The sequence below is a fragment of the Sylvia atricapilla genome, chromosome 3 (genome assembly GCF_009819655.1).
Source record: "Sylvia atricapilla isolate bSylAtr1 chromosome 3, bSylAtr1.pri, whole genome shotgun sequence".
NCBI classification, from domain to species: Eukaryota; Metazoa; Chordata; class Aves; order Passeriformes; family Sylviidae; genus Sylvia; species Sylvia atricapilla.
The window spans coordinates 53930848-53949956 of NC_089142.1; the positions used below are offsets into that span (position 1 = coordinate 53930848).

General features: G+C 37.6%; 1 protein-coding gene across 1 annotated transcript in view; it reads left to right on the forward strand.

Moving 5' to 3' along the window:
• The window catches only part of LAMA2 (laminin subunit alpha 2), a 335323-nt gene that overhangs the window by 177000 nt on the left and 139214 nt on the right, over positions 1–19109 (forward strand). The window contains exons 13-16 of the mRNA XM_066314417.1: positions 2162–2269; positions 2892–3103; positions 9127–9238; positions 12506–12619. Coding sequence (XP_066170514.1) covers positions 2162–2269; positions 2892–3103; positions 9127–9238; positions 12506–12619 — 546 coding nt within the window. The remainder of the gene's footprint in view (positions 1–2161; positions 2270–2891; positions 3104–9126; positions 9239–12505; positions 12620–19109) is intronic.

Consider the following 19109-nt stretch of genomic DNA (forward strand, 5'->3'; position numbering starts at 1 on the left):
AACCCATCCCTTTCCTCTTATGTTTTCTGTTGGTTATATATATGAGATCCCTAATCCATTCTACCTACCTTTCCTTAAGATTTTTTTCTTCTTTTTTTTTTCCCTTTTTTTTTTTTTTTTTTTTTTTCTTTTCTGTTTTAAGACCTATCAGTTCCCATGTTGGATTTTTATAATACGGTACTAAGGTAAAGGTTATGTAGCTGGGAAAAAGTAAAACCTGTCTTGGTGCATAATTTTTATAGGTTGCCTGTTGTTTTCCCATTATTTTCACTTCCTTGAATCTTTGTCGTTAGTCCAAACTTGAAATAGAAATGATAAAATTCTGCAAAAGTTACTCTTCTAAAATGTTTGTCTACAGCTGAAAGCAATTCTGGGTACTTCTTGCAGTTTTTCAGGTACCTAAATTTTCTACATTCCTCTTGCTGTTACAAACCAGTGCTTAGGCTTGACCACAGGCAAAACAAAAATGCTGTAACATCTGTATCCAAGGAAAAGAATGTCTTTTCATGTTGTTATGGTCAAGGCTTTTAAGTAGTTGCATTGGTCCCAGCAGGTATAGACTCTATGTAGATAAACATGTGATGCCACTGTTTGCCAGTGACTGAACTAGGAGGAGCTGCAGACTCCATCAAGGGTAAGAGAGGCCTTACAGAGAGCCCTGAACAAGCTAGAGAGACCTGGATCATCACCAGCAAAATCTAACAAAAACAAGTGCTGGATTCTGTCCCTGGGTTCGGGTACTGCTACTTATACACACAAATTGTGAGGTAAGAGTCTGGAGAGCACCACTGTGGAAAGAGATCAGGGGGTTTGGGTTGATGGGAAGTTGAACTTGAGTCAGCAGTGCCCTGGCAGCCAGGAGGGGCATCCCTGTCCTGGGGGGCATCAGGCACAGCATCAGCAGCAGGGCAAGGGAGGGGCTTGTCCCACTCTGCTCCACACTGAGGTGGCCTCACCTCAAGCACTATGTGTGCTTTTGGGCATCCCAAGGACATCAGACTAGTAAAGTAAGTCAAGAGAGCTTGCAATATTCTATGATTCTACGATCCTATAATTCTATGATCCAAGATCCAGGTTAAGAATTGGAGGGAATTTTCAGGATTTAACCTAACAATTAGCTGTACAGCCCCAGATGTGGGGGTTTTATATACCCCTATCACTAATTTAAAATCAGTGTATTTCTAGGCCTCAAATGCTGGAACGTTTTTTCACCCCTTGAATTAGATTCATCATAAAATAATGAAGATGTTGACTTTCACTACTTTCTGTTATGGTGTGCAAAAGCTTCCAGTATGATGAAAAAATACGTCTTTGAGAATAAGCAAATTATTCTCTTTGCAAAAGACTCACAAATTTGCTCTGTGGCAAAATTGGAAGGGCAAATTTTAATGTGGGTTTAATATTCTTGAAGAGGAGGCTTACATTGCAATGAAGTATGAGGCAGACACATTTAAAACCAAAATGTAGTTCTTGCAGGATTTGATTTACTTATGCTGCTTCCAATCAATTAACAGAAAGCACTATTTCTGTGCTGAACTCTGTCACTCAAGTCTGCAGCTTTTGATTTGCATCGTACTACATTCAATTTTTAATGGAATAGCTTGTGTCAATGCCATGATTCTGGGGGCTAAAAGAGCATGGAAAAAATATATTGCCATGACACAAGAGCCTGGTCGTTGACTTCTCACACTGTAGACTGGGTCAAACTGAGCAAAAGGGCTGAAACATTCTTTTAAAGTAAATTTATTTGATTCCATCAGGGAAAATTCTTACTTTATTTTAGGTTACAGTTCATTCTAAGAAAAAGCATCACAGCTCTTTTTTTTGTTTGTTTTGTTAGTTTTCTCCATCAATGAAACTGAAGTTACTGAATTTTCTGTAGGTTGCTAAGAAAAAATGAGGACCCTATAACTGAACAAATACACTGAAAGTCTAATGCAAGTATCCAAAATATGCACAGAATTCATATCTGCTTCTGATTTCTCTGTTAGTCTGCAAGTTTAAGGAATTCACTGCCTTTGATAGCTGTAATGCTCAGGGATCCACGTGTGGTTTTGCAACACTAGAAATCTACTGTAGCTCAAGAAAACTGCCCCCAAGTGGTTAAGGCCCATTTTCTTTTATTTAATTAGATTTTTTTTTCTGTCTTTTTATTCCCCAGGTAGCAGCTGCTGGAGGATATCTAAAATTTACTGTCTCCTATGACGTCACAGAGGAAGAAGAGGAGGAAACAGCTAAATTGATGGTTCAATCTGATGTCATCATAGAGGTAAAGTAGTTTCTGCCGAAGAAAGAAATAAAGAAAAACAAAAGAAATAAAGGAAAGGAAAAGAAAGAGACAATGAGAGAAAAAAAATGGCCTGCTTTTTCAGATGTTCAGTGTGAAGTCTGGTGGTCAAAAAGAAAGAAGGAAGCAAAACGGAAGGAAGCTCATACTTTCAGCCAATTTCTAGTGTAAGAAAATAGATGCACTTTAAAAACCGAAAAGCTTCAGTATCTCAGGGAGTCACTGGTATTATTGAAGTAGCTTAGAAAACTATGATGCTTCCTGTTCAGCAATGAAGAAATAAAAAAGTTGGTCATTTGAGGCTGCACTTCGATGTTCTTTCAGTTGATCTGTTCTTTTGCACCTCACCGTTATATGAATTCACTTTTGCCCATGTAGAGCCATACAACTTGACACTAGGTTTTATCTGAATAACCCAAACTTTCTTTTCCACTGCTTTTCAATTCTATCAGGTAAGCCCATTTCAAGTTTATGAAAAGTGAATATTATTCCTGATATTTGTTATTCTTGTAGAATATATTATTCAATAAATCATGTACCCCAATGGGGTTTTTTTTCCTGGCTTTTTCATGTTTAAATCTCTCTCTTTCATGGCTCTCTCTAGGGAGGTGACTTGAAAATCAGCACTCCAAAAGGGATAATTCATCTGCAGCCTTCTGAAGAGCACACTGAGGAAATTGTGCTGAAACCAGAATCTTTCTCAGTGCATGGCACCGATGTTCCAGTCAGCAGGAGGGAGTTCATGACTATCCTTGCAAACGTGAAGAGGCTCCTCATAAGAGCCACATACAGCAATGGGATGAATGCCATCTACAGGTGAATGTGAGGAACGGGTCCCTTTGCTACAGGCAGCTTCTCAAAAGAGTTTTCTCTCTTCGGAAAGCAAGGCTGATGTAATTTAAAACACTCTAATTTATTATCATGAAATCCATAACATTCATTTACACTTTCAAACTTTTGTTAATATGTTTTTCATTTTGAGTATACAGGAGGAGGAAAGCAGCAGAAAGAAGCAGTCCTTTAAGGAAGTGAAATTACATGGACTATTAAGGCATGAATGACAGTTCTATAAATATGTTTATTTTGTGAACACAGTAATTCCCATGTATATGGTAAATCATGGAGAATGGTAATAACATGTTGAAGTAGGAAATGATATATTGCTTATATATTGTTTCTCCCATTTAATAACCATACAGGGCCACATTAACAGTGAACCAGACAATAATATGCTGAATCTCCAAGCTGGAAAAGTGCCTCAAGGGGAATTTTCTATGTTTTTAATCAGTACCACACACATAACTGGCTAGTCCCAAAGACTTTCCCTTGATTTATGTCAGGATACTGTATGGACTGCTCAAATTCACTGATTTGATGTGAACTCTTTTGAGTCCTCTGATAAAATTAAAGACATATGAGATGATACAGTTCTATTTCAGTTGCTGCGGCGTGTTTGAAACTGTAAAGCTCATCTTGCATTTCAAATTTTTCTAAGTGCATGAACAAATACTCCAGATGGGCTAAAAGAAAATATCTCTCCTGATATTGTGTGATTAACATTAATAGTTAGGTGGCATAAGTAATATTTTTAAGATGTGTACTGGAATTGATTGCAGAGTAGCTTTTTACTCACTAGGCATGAAACCTGAAATGCTCTCTAATCTACACATCAGTTGATTCAGTGGCATAAGCCAATTTGGGATGGAGGGAGCTGATAGCACATTTAGTGATTATTTGCTGAGAGCACAGACACAGTTTTTGCTGCTGTGAAATTTCTTAAGCAATCTAACCATCATTTGAATACTTAGGTAATTAAAATATATCCTAAATTGAAAGGCAGGTTGTGTCAACAGCATGCAGTTTTCTGATTTGAGCTTTAGCAGTGTAAAATTTTTCCCTGCAAAAGAATTCATATCGCCTCGGTCTCTGTCTTTTCCGCTGGTTAATTAGTATGTATTACATCTCTGTAAGTAAGTTTGTGAATCATAACTAGCTTGAGTTTGGGCCAAACTGCTTCATGATTTTCTCATTCAGTCATCAACCTTGTATTCTTTTGCATCTCCTTGCATCCAGTTTAGAGGCCTTTCATGGTCCCTCAGCTTCCCACCCTGGTTTCTGAGGAGAGCCAAAACACCATGCCAGAGCTCACCTCTGTGCACTGTGAGCAGATCGTGAGAAGCTGTTAATTCACAGCTTACAGCTGAGACTGTGGTAGCTCAGTGAATGATGATGCTCTGCTCTCTTCTCATTGCAATAAAAAAAAAAAAACCCAAACCATTACTCAGAATTTTCCAAACTAAGGGAGTGCAGGAGCAATTTTTGGGTGAACAATAGGGGCTTTAATGATATTTTTAAAGCAGATATGTAAGGTTGACATTCTTTGGGCCAGAGGTCATACTGAGTAGTATGAGAAATGCAAACTTTTAAAGGAGATATGTAGGCATGACTTTCCTTAGGCAAAAGGTATTATTGAATATTATGGGAAACACAAAGTTATCAGAGTTCAGTTATCAGAGGTTTACATATACTTGTGTACTGACATTTGTACTAGTAGGAGAAAGGGGACTCTCCTACAAAGAGCACTTTAGTGGGGCAGTTGTAAAGAAAGTGCAGTGCTGGATGTGTAATGGCTCCATCCTGTCCATACTGTGGAACAATGTGACTGGGATGGATGAGATCCCCTCTAAGCAACAGTGTAGAGCTTAGGTAAGCAGACACATGTAGAACTGGCACAATCTATAGAATGTGCCTTGTAAGTAAGATATGGCAAGGCTGTCCGGCAAATTTGGAAGACTATACATCACTGTCTGCATCCTAGATTACTGCTTTAGCCATTTGGTCATGTGTGGTGCCTCACTGTTTCACAGTCTTGTTCATGTTCAGCCTTTGGGAACAGTTTAATATGGTGTGTTATAGACAATTTTCTGAAAGCATTTTTTTAAAAATACTCTTTGAAAAGAGCTCTACAACACACATATGATTTAGGCTTTGCATGTTGGTAGCCATCAGCTTCTAGGTGTAGTAACATTACAGTTGTGAAGATGGGTCCCTTAAAGACAATGAGTTAAAAGGGGATTAGGGAAAGGAACTAAAGTGATTTTGAAGAGTATCTTTTTTGCCAGAAGTGATCATATTGCTGGTACATTTCTCTCTGTCCCTCTGATGTCTCTTACCAGAGAACAATGCAGTGGTTGTAGTGGTATCACTGCGTAATAAAGTAAACAATTTTATTGAGTGCTCTCAGGGTATGCATTAAAGTTTATCATGACAGAATAGAGGATGTCAGATTTCAATCTTAATTAAACAAATTAAGTTTTTCATCTTTGATTTAAGTATAGCAATGATAGTTTCACCTGTTAAGGTGAGATTTATGGAGTAAAGGCTCCTCAAAACAGTTCATGCTGTTGTAGCAGCAACAGCATCTACTGCCATCTAGCCCAGCTTATGATCTACTGTGGAGGGATATTGCCAATTTTCAGGGTGCACCTCATTCTTGACTGTTTTATATTCTCTTTGACTTTCACTCATGGTAAATCATGCTAGGTGCAAAGCTGTGCTCAACTCTTAAGATCATGCATAGCAACTCTTTTCTCCACATTCTATCCATTTAGTTCTTTGGGGAAAAGGTAGACCAAATGAAGAAGATATTCTTGGGATATCTAGGGCTGATTAAGGACTCCAAAGGAGTTGATGGTCTCCAAAGGAAGATATTTTTGAAAAGAAATAGTGCAGAGCTAAGATTTAATAGATAACTAGATATGAACTAAAAGGTTTTTATTGTCTTTAAACAAGTATGTGCGGTGGAGAGATGGATGTTCCTCTGAGAGGGTTAAGAGGGTCTGGCAGAGAGACAGAAATATTACAGGGTTTTAGATTTGTCATGAATGACAATTTTGGCCTCAAAGCACTAGCAGAATTATGCAACATACTAATTAGAGATTGCTATATTAAGCAACCTGTTCATTTAAGTACTGGAAGTTTTCAAAATGGATAATGTCACCACATAATGTCCCTGTAATCCTTACCGGGGTGCTGTTATAATCTGTGCTTAAAACCAGACCAGAATGGAGGTGTAAAGTAACTTTCTTGGAGTCATGTAGAAAGAGACTTTAAAATTCAATGGAGCTGTCTCCAGTTGGCAAGAGCTTTAATTTATGGAGTCTATTTTTACCCTTGTTTAGCTTAACCTACTAGAAACATTAGTTAATCTGTTATGCTTTCAAGTGTTCACTAAACAATATTAATTCACTAATGCTGCGTTTGACTCAACCATGGTTTTATGTACATTTTTTAGGTAATTTTAAGCTTGCAGTGTTGTTCTCACTCTATGGCATAATTAGAAAACTTTCTTATATGAGACTGAGAATACAGAAATGCAGCAATCAATCCGAAAGTGAACCCGTCTTCTGGGTTTAAAACTTAATCCTCCTCTAACTTGAGAGATCTTTCAAACAGTTGCAGTTAAGCACATCTGTAGTTGAAGCAATGGGCCAAGAAAAGATAAGTCTCTCTGTTTTGTTTGCTCTAATACTGTTATCTTGTTCTTCAAAGAAAGTTTAGTAGCACTGTTTATTCTGTTTCAATATTCAGAGTGGTCACTGACGGTAAGTGTTACAAACACGCAGATAGGCACTGCAAATTGGAGTGCTGAAGAGAGTAGGTTGCTTGCAACCTCATGGAGAGGAGTCAGTGCTAGACACAAGGAGAAAGAGGGAAGAAGTTGCCAAGGGGTTTTTCCATATGCAGAATTGTCTTCAAGACAAATGAGCAATGACTGGGTCACTACTTCACGTGCCTTATGTAGCTGATGTGATTCAGATGCCTGGCACAGCAGACAGTAAACTATGCTGATACTGCCTGAAACGTCCCCTTCCCTTTTAATCTTGTTTGTTTTTAGAAGTCAACAGTTGCCTGCTGACAGTAACAGTCAGCTTAAATATTTGGTCTTGATGTCTAATCTCAAATTGTTCATGCATCTCCAGGATCCAGTGCCCCATTACTGCCAGCATTATGTATTTTAATGAATGCAGAATGGCATCGAGGAATCAAAATTGCAACATCAAAATGGGAGAAAAGAAAATCACTGCAGCTTTCTGCACTGAGTAACTGTTAATGCTAAAAACCGTTAAACACATTAAAATCCCATTTAGCAAATAGCAGAATGTAATGAAAATTGGAACAATTCAGTGAATACAAATGTGGGATAATACTGGGTGGATTGTTTCTGTGCGTTAGTGCTTCTCTTTGTTCCAAGATCAATGCTTAGAGGGAACTAGCTGCAGTTCAAAGGAAAAATAAAATTTGACCTTTTATTAAAAAATGTTTCTTCATTAAAAGTTTTTTTTCCTTAAATTTTAGATTTTTTTAACTGGAAAAGTAAACACTATTTAATATCTAATATCCTAGAGATTGGTTATCTTATTGTAAAGATAATTCAAATGAATGATTGCAAAATAAATGTACAGCAATGGCGCAAAGGGGATATAGTAAAAAGTTAGAGAGCATTTACTGAAGATCTGGATAGGAATAAGCATCCTTCTCTTAAAACAGTACAAGAACCTTTTACAGAGGTTCTAGAATCACCAAAACAGACTGAAGTTTCCAACTGCAGGATACACAGTGGTAGTCCCTCCAAAGTCCCATCATATTCCTAGTGGTGATAAAATTTCTATTTTTCTGAAGCTTCTATCTTAATTTCAGAAATCTTCTCCTTTTTTCCCCATTATCTTTCATCTTTAACTTGTTTGGAGTAGTCACAAAATTGAGTGGGAAATATTCTGTCTTAAGCTTTCCTCCAACCGCTGTAGTAACAACAAAATATTTTTCTTGGATGTTTTCTTGTCCAAGGTCATCCAAATAATTTTCAGGACTTTTTGCAGCCAGACGATAAATGCCCTAATATGAAAGGTAAATAAGCTTTTTAATAAAATGTATATCATGAATGAAAGGTATTTTATGCTGAAGACAATTTCAAAACAAGCTCTTTAAGTAGCTGTAGTTATCAAACAGTCTGTTAAGATTACTGGGTGAAAATAGAAGTAATTTAGCCTCTGTAATACATTAATGTTCCTTCGAATTCTCCTAAGTATTAAACTCCTAAATCCCAGTTTCTTTCCACAGAAAGATACACTTGAGATAAATTGCATCTGTTTTTGATAATAGCTGCAAGACAGTCAAAAGGCTTCTGTTGTTTCTCTCATCTCCTTCCACGCTTTTGAAATAAAAATTGTGGTCAGCGTTCACCTAAACAACAGCTGTTTAGTACTTTTTTCTCTGGCACTTGGGAGACCAGGGTATAGGGCAGAAGATTCCTTCTTCTTTCACATACTTACATTTTTCTTTCATATACATGAAAGAAATATATACATTCCTCAATCCTTCTAGACAGGGTGACATCTTTTCCAGAGGTCAAAGCCCCAGAGTAAAAATACCCTGTATCCAAAACTTTGTAATGTAATATTTTAGAAAGCTGGACTAGAGGTTCATAAATTTTGAAGACCCTGCCTAGTGTCAGATTTGTTCTAAATGCAGCTGCAATGCAAGTTGGCAAATGTGGCTTGCAGGCCAGGAATAGCCTTCTATCTCCTGGTACAGTGCTGTAAGACTTTTTAAAACTATTTTTATCTGTGTATCTGACCATAGTCTCCCTCACATGATGAACAAAAATAGTAACGAGCCTACAGACATAAAGTTTAGGAAGAAATAGATGAATGTGAAAACCTCATTATTTTTAAGCAGGAAAACAGAAACAAGCATGTCACTATAAAATGTTTGTTGCATTCAGCTGCACATACCCTTCTAATTTGCTGTTTTGCCCATCTAATTTCTGTTATGTCCAGACTTAGACGTGTTATTATGGAAGCTGCTGACCACACTTCAAGGGGGAGAAGGGTAGCATCTGCAGTGGAGTTGTGTGAATGTCCTCCAGGCTATGATGGTACCTCCTGTGAGGTGAGTTTCATGATGCAGTCTAGCTCAATGTTGCTAACACTGTGATAGTTAGAAGCAGACAGTGGACCTGCATTGGTAGAAAATAGTACGAGAGCTGTCCCTTCCTGTTAGGAATTTGCCATGGCGTGACTAGTGACCTTTGGTTTCCAGGTAATGTTTTGTTATATATGATAATATTTAAAATACAAAGTTTTGCACGTCTGTGATGATTTCTAACTTATGACAAGACATTTTGGTTCATAAAAAGAAAGAGGAAACAATATTTGTACCCTTTAGCCAATTGATAATACAAACGGTTGAATACAAATAGAAGGAAAATGGCACTTATCAGACCTGTGCACAGCAAATATGGATCAATCTATTTGAGTTAATGGGGTTGAATTTCTTCTTTTGTGCCCCCAGGGCTTTGCCATTTGCCTTGGGGTTGTTGAGAATTACACGAGTTCTTCTGAGGATTGTGTGACTTTATTTTGCTCCTGTAACAGATAATAATTTAGACACATGCTCAGAAAAATACCCACTTCCCTAACAAATTCATTATTTCACACAGAATGTGTTCATACAAGTATATGTATGATTAACTACCTCATGTGGGCATCGCTTGGGGTAAATAGAAGCCAAAAAACATTCTTCAAAAGCTTTGCCTTTAAGGAAATAGTTTCAAACACCAAGATGCTCTGCTTCACAAAACTATAAACAGTATGCCATTTACACAGGCACTCTAGGCATTTGCTTGTCAACTCTTTTTTTCTTTAAAAATTTTCATGCTTATATGCCATATTTAGGGTTTAGAGTCTAGTCTCATGCCAAGTGTGACGGTTTGTTGCTGGGGCTAAATAAACTAATGTAGAAAGAAGGCCTGAAGGAATTAATGGATATTCCTATCACTTCCAAAATGGTCCAGGTGGAAAAACAACTGGATTAGAATAGCTTTTTGCTCAGCTGAGAAATAATTTTTAAAGCCTGGCCATTGTCTGTCTGTTCAATTATTTAAAGAAAAATGCTAGATGCAGTATCACTGTGTTTCACACTTTTTTTCACTTGTCCGTTTATTCTCCCAGTGCAGATTTAAGCAAGAGAGTAATTAAAAAAGTCCTGATTGCAGATATATCAATATCTATTTTTGTTGTAGAAGCTGGAGGGCTTGGGTGGAGTTCCTGTCTTGGTGTTGCTGAAATTGTTTGTTCAACATTGTCCTTCAGTGTTAAACCTTTTCTTCAATTATACAGTCCCTGAAACTTGATACATACTTAAGATCATACTCCATAAGAGAAAGCACATATATATAGATGCAAATTTAAAATTTCCATGCATGCTAGTGGGCATAGAAATAAAAAGGTGAAATTTAAAATTTTCAGACAGACAGTAGTTAGGAAAGTATGGAAAGAAAAGTTGAAAATGTCTTTTTTTTTCCCAGCTACCATTTTTTGTTTCTTGTTCTGAATACTTTCAGCCTTATTCAACATATTACTTCAGCTGGTTTCAACCAAGCAGAGTGTCATTTTTATTGATATTGTGCAGTTTTTCAGTTCCATTTTCTCATCATTATTTAATTTATGTACTTGTCTCCTGCATAATAATGTGGTACCTGGCATAGATGCTGCCACAATAAAAACAACCATTATTTTCTTATTTTCATGCTATGAATGTTTTGACATGATCAGTCCTCCAACAAAGACAACCAACCCCATTAAAATTATGTTCTTTTAATATTTTCCATTATGTAAATTTGGAATTTCTTTTTTACAAGACTCTGGCTCAATAGAAGTCGTATATTTTTGTATATGTAGGAACACAGAATTTCATGAGCACAAGTAAAGCAGATAAAATTTTAAATTTCTAATACCAGTTGGACCCCTTTTTGATAGTTACTTTGCTTCAATCCTGAATTTTCTTGCCTTTGTCAGCATCTTCACATCTAATTGCTCTTCTCCCTCAGATTTGTTCCCATTCTCTCTATTCTTTTACTTCAGCTACAGGAGTTGTGTTAATTTGCATCACTGTGATGGTCAAAAACTTTCCTGACTGTTGAATGTTACATAATTTCTTTCCTTAAGATCTCAATCTGTAATGTTTTCATTCTGTTCTGAGCCCCGCTATTGATATTTCATGTCATGTTAATTTGTTGGTTTGTTTGGTTTTTTTGTTTTTTTTTTTTTTTTTTTGGGTATTTACATCATTTTTTTAGGTATGTGTGTAACCGAGAATGTAAAGAAGGAAAAATAAGGATAATATATCAGGTTTTGAATTTAAAAAAAACAAACAAACCAGTTAATCTCTAGATTACTTTCAATTTTTCAAGAGTAAGACAAAAGGGACGTCTTTATTTTTTATAAAGAAGAGTCTGTTACCTTTTTGGAGACTATATTTGAAAAGGAAAGGATTTTCTTTATTAAATGGTATTTTAGTATTCTGTCAGTGCAAAACTTTCTCTTTGTATTATCCAGAAGCTTTTGAAGGTCATAAATCTGTAATATACTTTTTAGTCTTCTACAAAATTATTGGATCACATGAGCAGTCTTACTGTAGAAGGATAGTTTGCAAAAACTATAAAGCCATTTGTGAGATATATAGTAAAGACTGCTGTTTGACATCTTATTATGAGCAAATGGAGTAGCTGAATTTTCACTGATAAATCACAGTATGGTGCCACCTTTCCTACAAAATTACTTGCAATGCATTTAATACTGATTTGAATTTTACATTTAAAAAAAGAATATTTAAAAATCAGAGCAATTTTTTGAAGGGAAATTATTATCCTTTAAGGAGCAAAATTTGTAAATAAAATTATAGCCTTGTTTTCAGCCTGTGCTTTATTTCAGTGTAGGCTTCTGCTAGAGTCCTAAGAGTAAATGATATTTTAATTGCTCTTTGTGCGTGAACTTCTCAGAGAACATTTTTGTTGTTTTGAGGGGTTTTTCCACCTTCTCTCTCCTTCAGTATTTCACCTTCTGGATGTTTTTCAGTCTGTACCTTTTGCTTTCATGCTGTTGTATTTCAGTTCTTCATTTCTCTGCTTTATTTTACCATTTCAGAAGAATGATCAAGTTAAAGCTTCCTCTAATCTCACACCTGCTGCTAAGGCTAAGGTCAGTGCAAAGCCGCAGCACCAGAAAGAATAATTTTCTAGAGAAATGTTGGTATTTTTGTTCATTTGGCAAGTATGTTTGTTGTGTGCACAAGCATCAAATCCAACAAAATTTTACAAGCCCCATTCCTTCCTCTGTTCAAACAAGAGTTTAACTTTTAATCTGACTTTTCTTGCAGTCATGCTGGCCTCGACACAGGCGCGTGAACGGCACGATCTTTGGTGGAGTCTGCGCACCATGCACGTGCTTTGGTCATGCAGATGTGTGTGATGACATCACAGGAGCATGCCTGGTAAGTGTCCCTGCAGGAAACAATGGGCATGGCCAACATCAATCCAGTACACTAACTGAATTAGTGGCCTTTGAGAATAGCCAAGAACCTGGAATAGTCAAGAAGAAAAAAGCCAGCGAGTAATGGAAGAGATCTTTATGTTGAGGTTAAAGGTCCCCTCATAGCAAGATATGGTATCTTTTACAGTTAAGAAAAGGAAAGATTTTATTTATCACATAGGATCTATGTTTTAAAACACAATAGTTTTAAGGTATGGCATGCAGAAAGCAGCAAGTTGTATGAATTCTTTTTTGTGCAAGATTTATCTTCCCCTCCCATTTGTCTCCTGCAGTATATTCAATTTATAGTATGTAGCAGGTAACTTTGTAAATTCTGTTCTTGTTTGATGAGAAGATATTGTTAGCGTCTTCCGTCTTCTAAATATATAGTAAACGTTGAAGGAACACCTAATGAATTGTACTTCAGAAAAATAATAAAACCATATGATCTCAGCGAAATCAGATTTTTTTTCTTGTAAACTACAGAGATTTTAAGTAGTTACCTACTAAATTTAGCAATTAAATCTGTGATATTATCCATAGTAAGCCTACCAGTACACCACTGTTTCCTGCCTGCTCAGTAGCCTTTTGGAATGGGTGAATTATGCTGAATATACTTTTCTGATTGACTCAAGGGCATTTTTAGTTTTATATTGTCTGACATGGCATGCAGCTTGAAACAACATGTCTAATTTCATTAGTCTTGCAGAAGCATTATTTAAGCCAGTGCCAGTTTAGTGGAATATACTCCCATTTCCCTGCAGAATTTCAAGCAGACTCTGTAATGTGTGTATTTCTAAATGTTCCCTTTTATTTCCGTAAAAAAACCTGCTGGGAAAATGCCAGAATGAAAATTCAGCCTTTTTCCAATATAATTTGGCACTTAGAATTATTACTGTTCTTCCTGTTTTGCTCATAGAAGATGTTTAATTGCATTGCAGTGCAAAACAAGATATCCTTAATGTGTGGATCAGTGGATTTTTCAAATTGCTTTTTCATGAATAGAGGCTTAAAATTATTCTCAATTTAATTATACTGTAAGCCTCGAAGAAGTACCTAGAATGAAAAACATGTTTGACGTGACAGTCATGTTTTGAATCTTTTGCTTAATACCCAGTGAAAATGTTTATCACTAGGGTAATATGGATTTGTGTTTCCTGACAAAATTCTTTTTGCATTATTGGTGGTATTCTCCAGCTTCTATGTTTATAATATCCCTGTGGGATAAAATCAATTAACGGGAGAGTAAAGGAAGGAAGAATCTTGTTTAAGGTATGCCATAACTGTTGACTATTTTGCTTAGAGGTACATAGCCAGATGTAAGCTCTGAGGTTGTTGGCTTCTGTGTCTTCAAGTTTTAGCCTCTGCACATCTTCCCTTTTTATTTTTGTTTGTAGCATCAGCCTGGATAAAAGAGAAGGCCACGTAGGTTGCATATTGCTTTTCATGCTTTTTGGCTGATGTGAACTGTTGACTCAGGCAGTGGAGCTCCCCCTTCTGATGTTTCAAGGGTGCTGGTGTGAGATAAGACAGCGCCGACAAAGAAGTGGAAAATAACCAGCTGAAGATGCACTTTCATCTACGCACGTTATCAAGCACTCTGTATTTTATGTGTTCTGTAGCTTATACTAGATCAGGCTATAGAGAAGAGGTGCACAGGGAGCTTAAAATCAGTTCTGGATTTTCTTACAACTTTGAAAGCACTGTAAGTCAGATCAGTTAGTATCCATGCAGGCTGTTAAATGCTGCTATTCAATTTGGATCATAAGCCTTTTGAAGTGAAAGAGAGAGAAGTCTGAATGCTGAAAAAGAGAAATGTTTCACATCAAAGGCATTCTTTCTATTGAGGTTTACACAGCCTTTTGGCCTCCTTATTATTATTCATGGTGTTTTTTCAGTAATACAACAGACAATTTAGGCACCTAATTTACTGATATGATACTTCTTTTTGCTCTTTCTTAGCTTTGAAATGTAGTTGAAAAGAAGCTGAAATGTGTTTTTGACTCATGATAAAAGCTCAAATCATCTGCTTCGACACAGGCCTGTATAAAAAGCTCATTTTACCGTATATCTTGCAGTAGCCTGCAAAGCCCTTTGATCCCCACAGCAGCCACAGAGAGCTGCACGATACCTCGTTCTCGTTACCATTGTGATATACATAACTGCTTTCGGCAACTTGGAACATTCAGAAATATTCTTTTGTACTATTACACACGCACATTTACAGTAGCTTTAGGAGGCTGGTTAAACCTAAACCTTGTGAAAAGCAAGCACATTTTAAGGTGTTTCATTCATTGCAGAATACTATGTTCCTGTTAGTAAGCCCAGAGAAATTAGATCTTTCTCCCCAAAGATATGCTCAAATTGCCCTAAGTAGGCAGTCCCCAGTGGCATCCTTTTCATATTGTATATTATACACATATTCCTGTATGTATAAACAGCATATACCATGTAGGATAAGGGCAGTGTCAGTGCTGGAGGGCATGTTCTTTAGACAGTGTTCATCGAGACAAAATGTCTTTACCCATCTTCATATATGCCATAAGTAAATGATACGTCCTAGCTAAATGCAGTACAGGCTCTCACTCAAGTGAAGATATGTAAAGCCTCTGCACTTGTATTGCTACCCCAGGAAAGGGAATTGTCTGTGTCATCTTGACATTATGGTAGTTTGAAAATACTGGAAGAGCTTATTCATGCTTCCAAAGGCAGAATACCATTGTCTAGACCACTTGGGAATATACTAAAATAGACAGCCAGGCTTGCTTTCTTTAGCTGGCTTTAACAGCTTCCGTGGTTGTCTCTGTGACAGGTATCCTGATGAAGGGCATGCCAAATGTGCTATCTTGGACTCTGTCATAATCCTTGTATAAGGCTTTATTTTCATCACTAGCATTCTATTCTAAATATTTCTTTCCATTTTCATATATACTCAACTGCATATGCAGGAGTGGTTTTCACTGAGTGTTGGGTTCCCTGATATTGGGCATAAAGTTAATTTGGTTTCTTCAAAAAAGAGGAGAGCTGACTCAGTAGGAAATGGTGGAAAACACTCTCCAGGACATCAGCGAAGTTTGTAGGGAACAAGGTCTGAGTCATATCCAAACTTTTGGACAAAAATAAATCCCACAGTTCTAATTACACAGAGGCTGTCTAACTTAAGTTTAAAGATGTTCGGAGGTAAAAGAGGTACATAAAATTAATAAATCAAAAATAGTGTGAGATAGAATTGAAATAATTGTATTGAAATTATTTTGGAATTGAAAGCATAGGTATTTGGACATAAAATTGTTCCTGGCCACAAAGTCTATGGATCTGTGAAAAAAAGCATAGATTTTACCAAACCACTGGATCAATGTGTTGAAAAACCTCGATTTCCATGGGAATAAAAAGAAAGTAGATATAATTTACTGAGCAGGATATAGAAGTTGATCATGATCTATTTTTTACCAAGTCTCATGACATGAAAAAAACAGTACAGTTTTCCTATGAAAATGAAATTAAGACATCAGAAGCTTGAGCATGCTTTAAGGAAATAATCTCAGTATAATTAGACATTGCTCAAACCAAATGATGTTCAAAACTATTGCTGTACATTTCGCAGGTTTCAAACTGAGATTCAGCCAATTGATATCAAGAAAGCATAAATATTTCTTGAGTGTAGATAATATTTTTAGAAGGACGTGTCTACTTCAGTACTTAAAGTACTGATCTGTAAATGTGGCAGGTTAGCAAGAAGTTTAATGCATCACTGAAGAGAACAAGCAGATCAGGTCACATCTACATGCTACATAGTCCTTGTACTTTGTCCTGTGAGGTCCAAACTGGCTCAGGGAGACAAGGCTAGGTTACACAAGATAACATTATTTCTCAGATAAACTAGCATGCACAGTATGGTATGTTCAGATTTTGGTCCTATATGTGTGGGGCTCTCTTTTTTCATTTGTTTTTAAATTAAAGTATTGATTCATTGCTTTTGACCATGCTGGGGACCATCAGTACTTGTCACTTCTTGAGCACTGCCTCCTAAGGGTGCAGGAGCAGGTAATTCCAAAAGGTCAAAAGTCAAACAGGCAGAAGGCCAGCTTGGCTGAGCAGGGATCTTCTTTTGGAGATAAGGCAAAAAAGGAAGGTGCATGTAGTAGAAGCAAGATCAGGTGATGTGAGAACACAGAAATGTTCCTTACTGCTGTAGGGGAAAAGTGGGGTGGCCAAAGCTCAACTGGAGTTGAAGCTAGATGGAAATATGGAGGGCAATAGAAAGAGTTTCTTTTTAATAAGTTAGTAGCAAGAGATAGTGTGGAAATAACATTGGCTTATCACAGGATGAGGATGATCCCCTCACAAACATGATCCCCTCACAAACAGGGATATAAGCAAGGCAGAGAGGTTTAATTCTTTCTTTGCCTTTGGCATTGATGATGGGCTGAAGGGGTCCCAGTGCCTTGAGCTGAAGGACCATGGTTGTGAACATGATAAACTCTCACCGTACCCTGAACTAGTGTGGCGTCTACCTACCGGATCCATTTAACTCTATGGGGCCAGGTGGGATTCATCCAAGAATACTCCAAGAGCTGGCTAATGCCATCCTGAGGCCTCACTCAATGATTTTTGAATCCATATTTTGGAAATATGGAAAGATCCTAGTTAAGAGGAAGCTGACTAACATTTGAATTTCAAAAAAAGTCAAGAAGGATGGCATGGAAACTTCTAGGCCTGTCAATCTCATTTCGGTGTATGGTAAAATTATGGAGAAGATTTTTCTGTGAGGCATTAAAAAACACCTAAAGGATGGTGTAGTCATCAGTCACAGCCAGAATGTCTTCATGAGGGGAGAATATGGCTTCTCAAATTTAGTTTTCTTTTATGACAACCCACCTAGATGATCAAGGGCAGCCAGTGGATGTAATCTTTCTGGATTTCAGTAAAGCTTTTCCCACTGTGTCTCACAGGACCCTTCTGTACAAAATGTTCAGCATACAGCTGGACAAACACATCATGCAATGGGTGAGCAACTGGCTCATGGGTTGGGCACAGAGGGTTACAGTGACTGGGGTGACATCAGATTGGCAATGTGTCACCAGTGAGGTTTTACATGGCTCCATCCTCAGCCGTGTGCTCTTCAACATCTTCATAAATCACTTGGATGAAAAATTCAAAAGGGTACTAAGTTTGCCAATGTTGCTGAATTGGGTGAAGTTGTTGACCCCCCCACTTAGGGCAGAGAGGACCTGCAGAGAGACCCAGAAAAATTAGTGAGATGGCAGTCACCAACCAAGAGAAGCTTGACAAAGAAGAGTGCCGGATCCTGCACCTGGGATGGGACAACCCTGGAAGTATGTAGAGACTAGCTATTGAAAGGCTGTAAAACAGTGCCATGGAAAGGGACCTGGGGGTCCTGGTCAGTGGCAAGTTGAACATGAGCCAGCAATGCCCTGGCAGCCAGGAGGGCCAACTCTGTCCTGGGGTGCATCAGGCACAGCATCAGCAGCAGGGCAAGGGAGGGGATTGTTCTGTTCTGCTCTGCACTGGAGTGGTCTCACCTTGAATATTGTGTGCAGTTTAGGGTGCCACAACATTGAAAAGACATTAAGCTATTAGAGAGTGTCCAAAGGAGGACTACAAAGATGATGAAGGGCCTTGAGGTGAAGACATATGATGAGTGGCTGAGGTCACTTGATCTGTTCAGCCTGGAGGAGAATGAGGGGAGACCTCATGGCAGGTACAGCTTCTTCATCAGGGGAAAAGCAGGGGCAGGCACTGATCTCTTCTCAGTGACAGGACTCGAATGAATGGCTTGGAGTTCTGTCAGAAGTGGTTTAGACTGGATATTAGAGAAATGCTCTTTACCCAGAGGGTGGTTGGACACTGGAACAGGCTCCTCAGGGAATGGTCGCAGCACCGTTGACAGAGCTCAAGAGGAGTTTGGACAATGGTCTCTGGCACATGCTGTGATTCCTGGGGAGTCCTGCACAGGGACAGGAGTTAGAGTTGATGATCCTACCAGCAGTGGATATTCTATCATTCTGTGATTGTGAGGAATTAAACACAGAGGTTTGGATTGAGTAGGATTAGACACAATACATGGAAATAACTGATGTTAAAGCGCCAGAAAATACTTTGTCAAAGTGAAGGCGGTCAGATCTCTGTAACAAGAAATGTTTTCCTACAAAATAGAAAGTTTCAGGTGTTTTACTTTAAAAAGGCAGACCCTGCAAATACCACTCAGCAAGAGATGTGAAGCTTTAAAGTAGTACATTACCTTCTCTCACTTTAATAACATCCTTGACATATAAACTGTTCATATTCTTCAAAAATGTTAAGATATGTGTGAGGATATTTAAAGCTAAACTTACCACAAAAGAAGAATCCATTATTTTTCAGAAAAAGTACAAATAATTTGACATGTCGTCTTAAAAAAGTTGAATTGCAGAGGATTTTTCTTTTGAAAC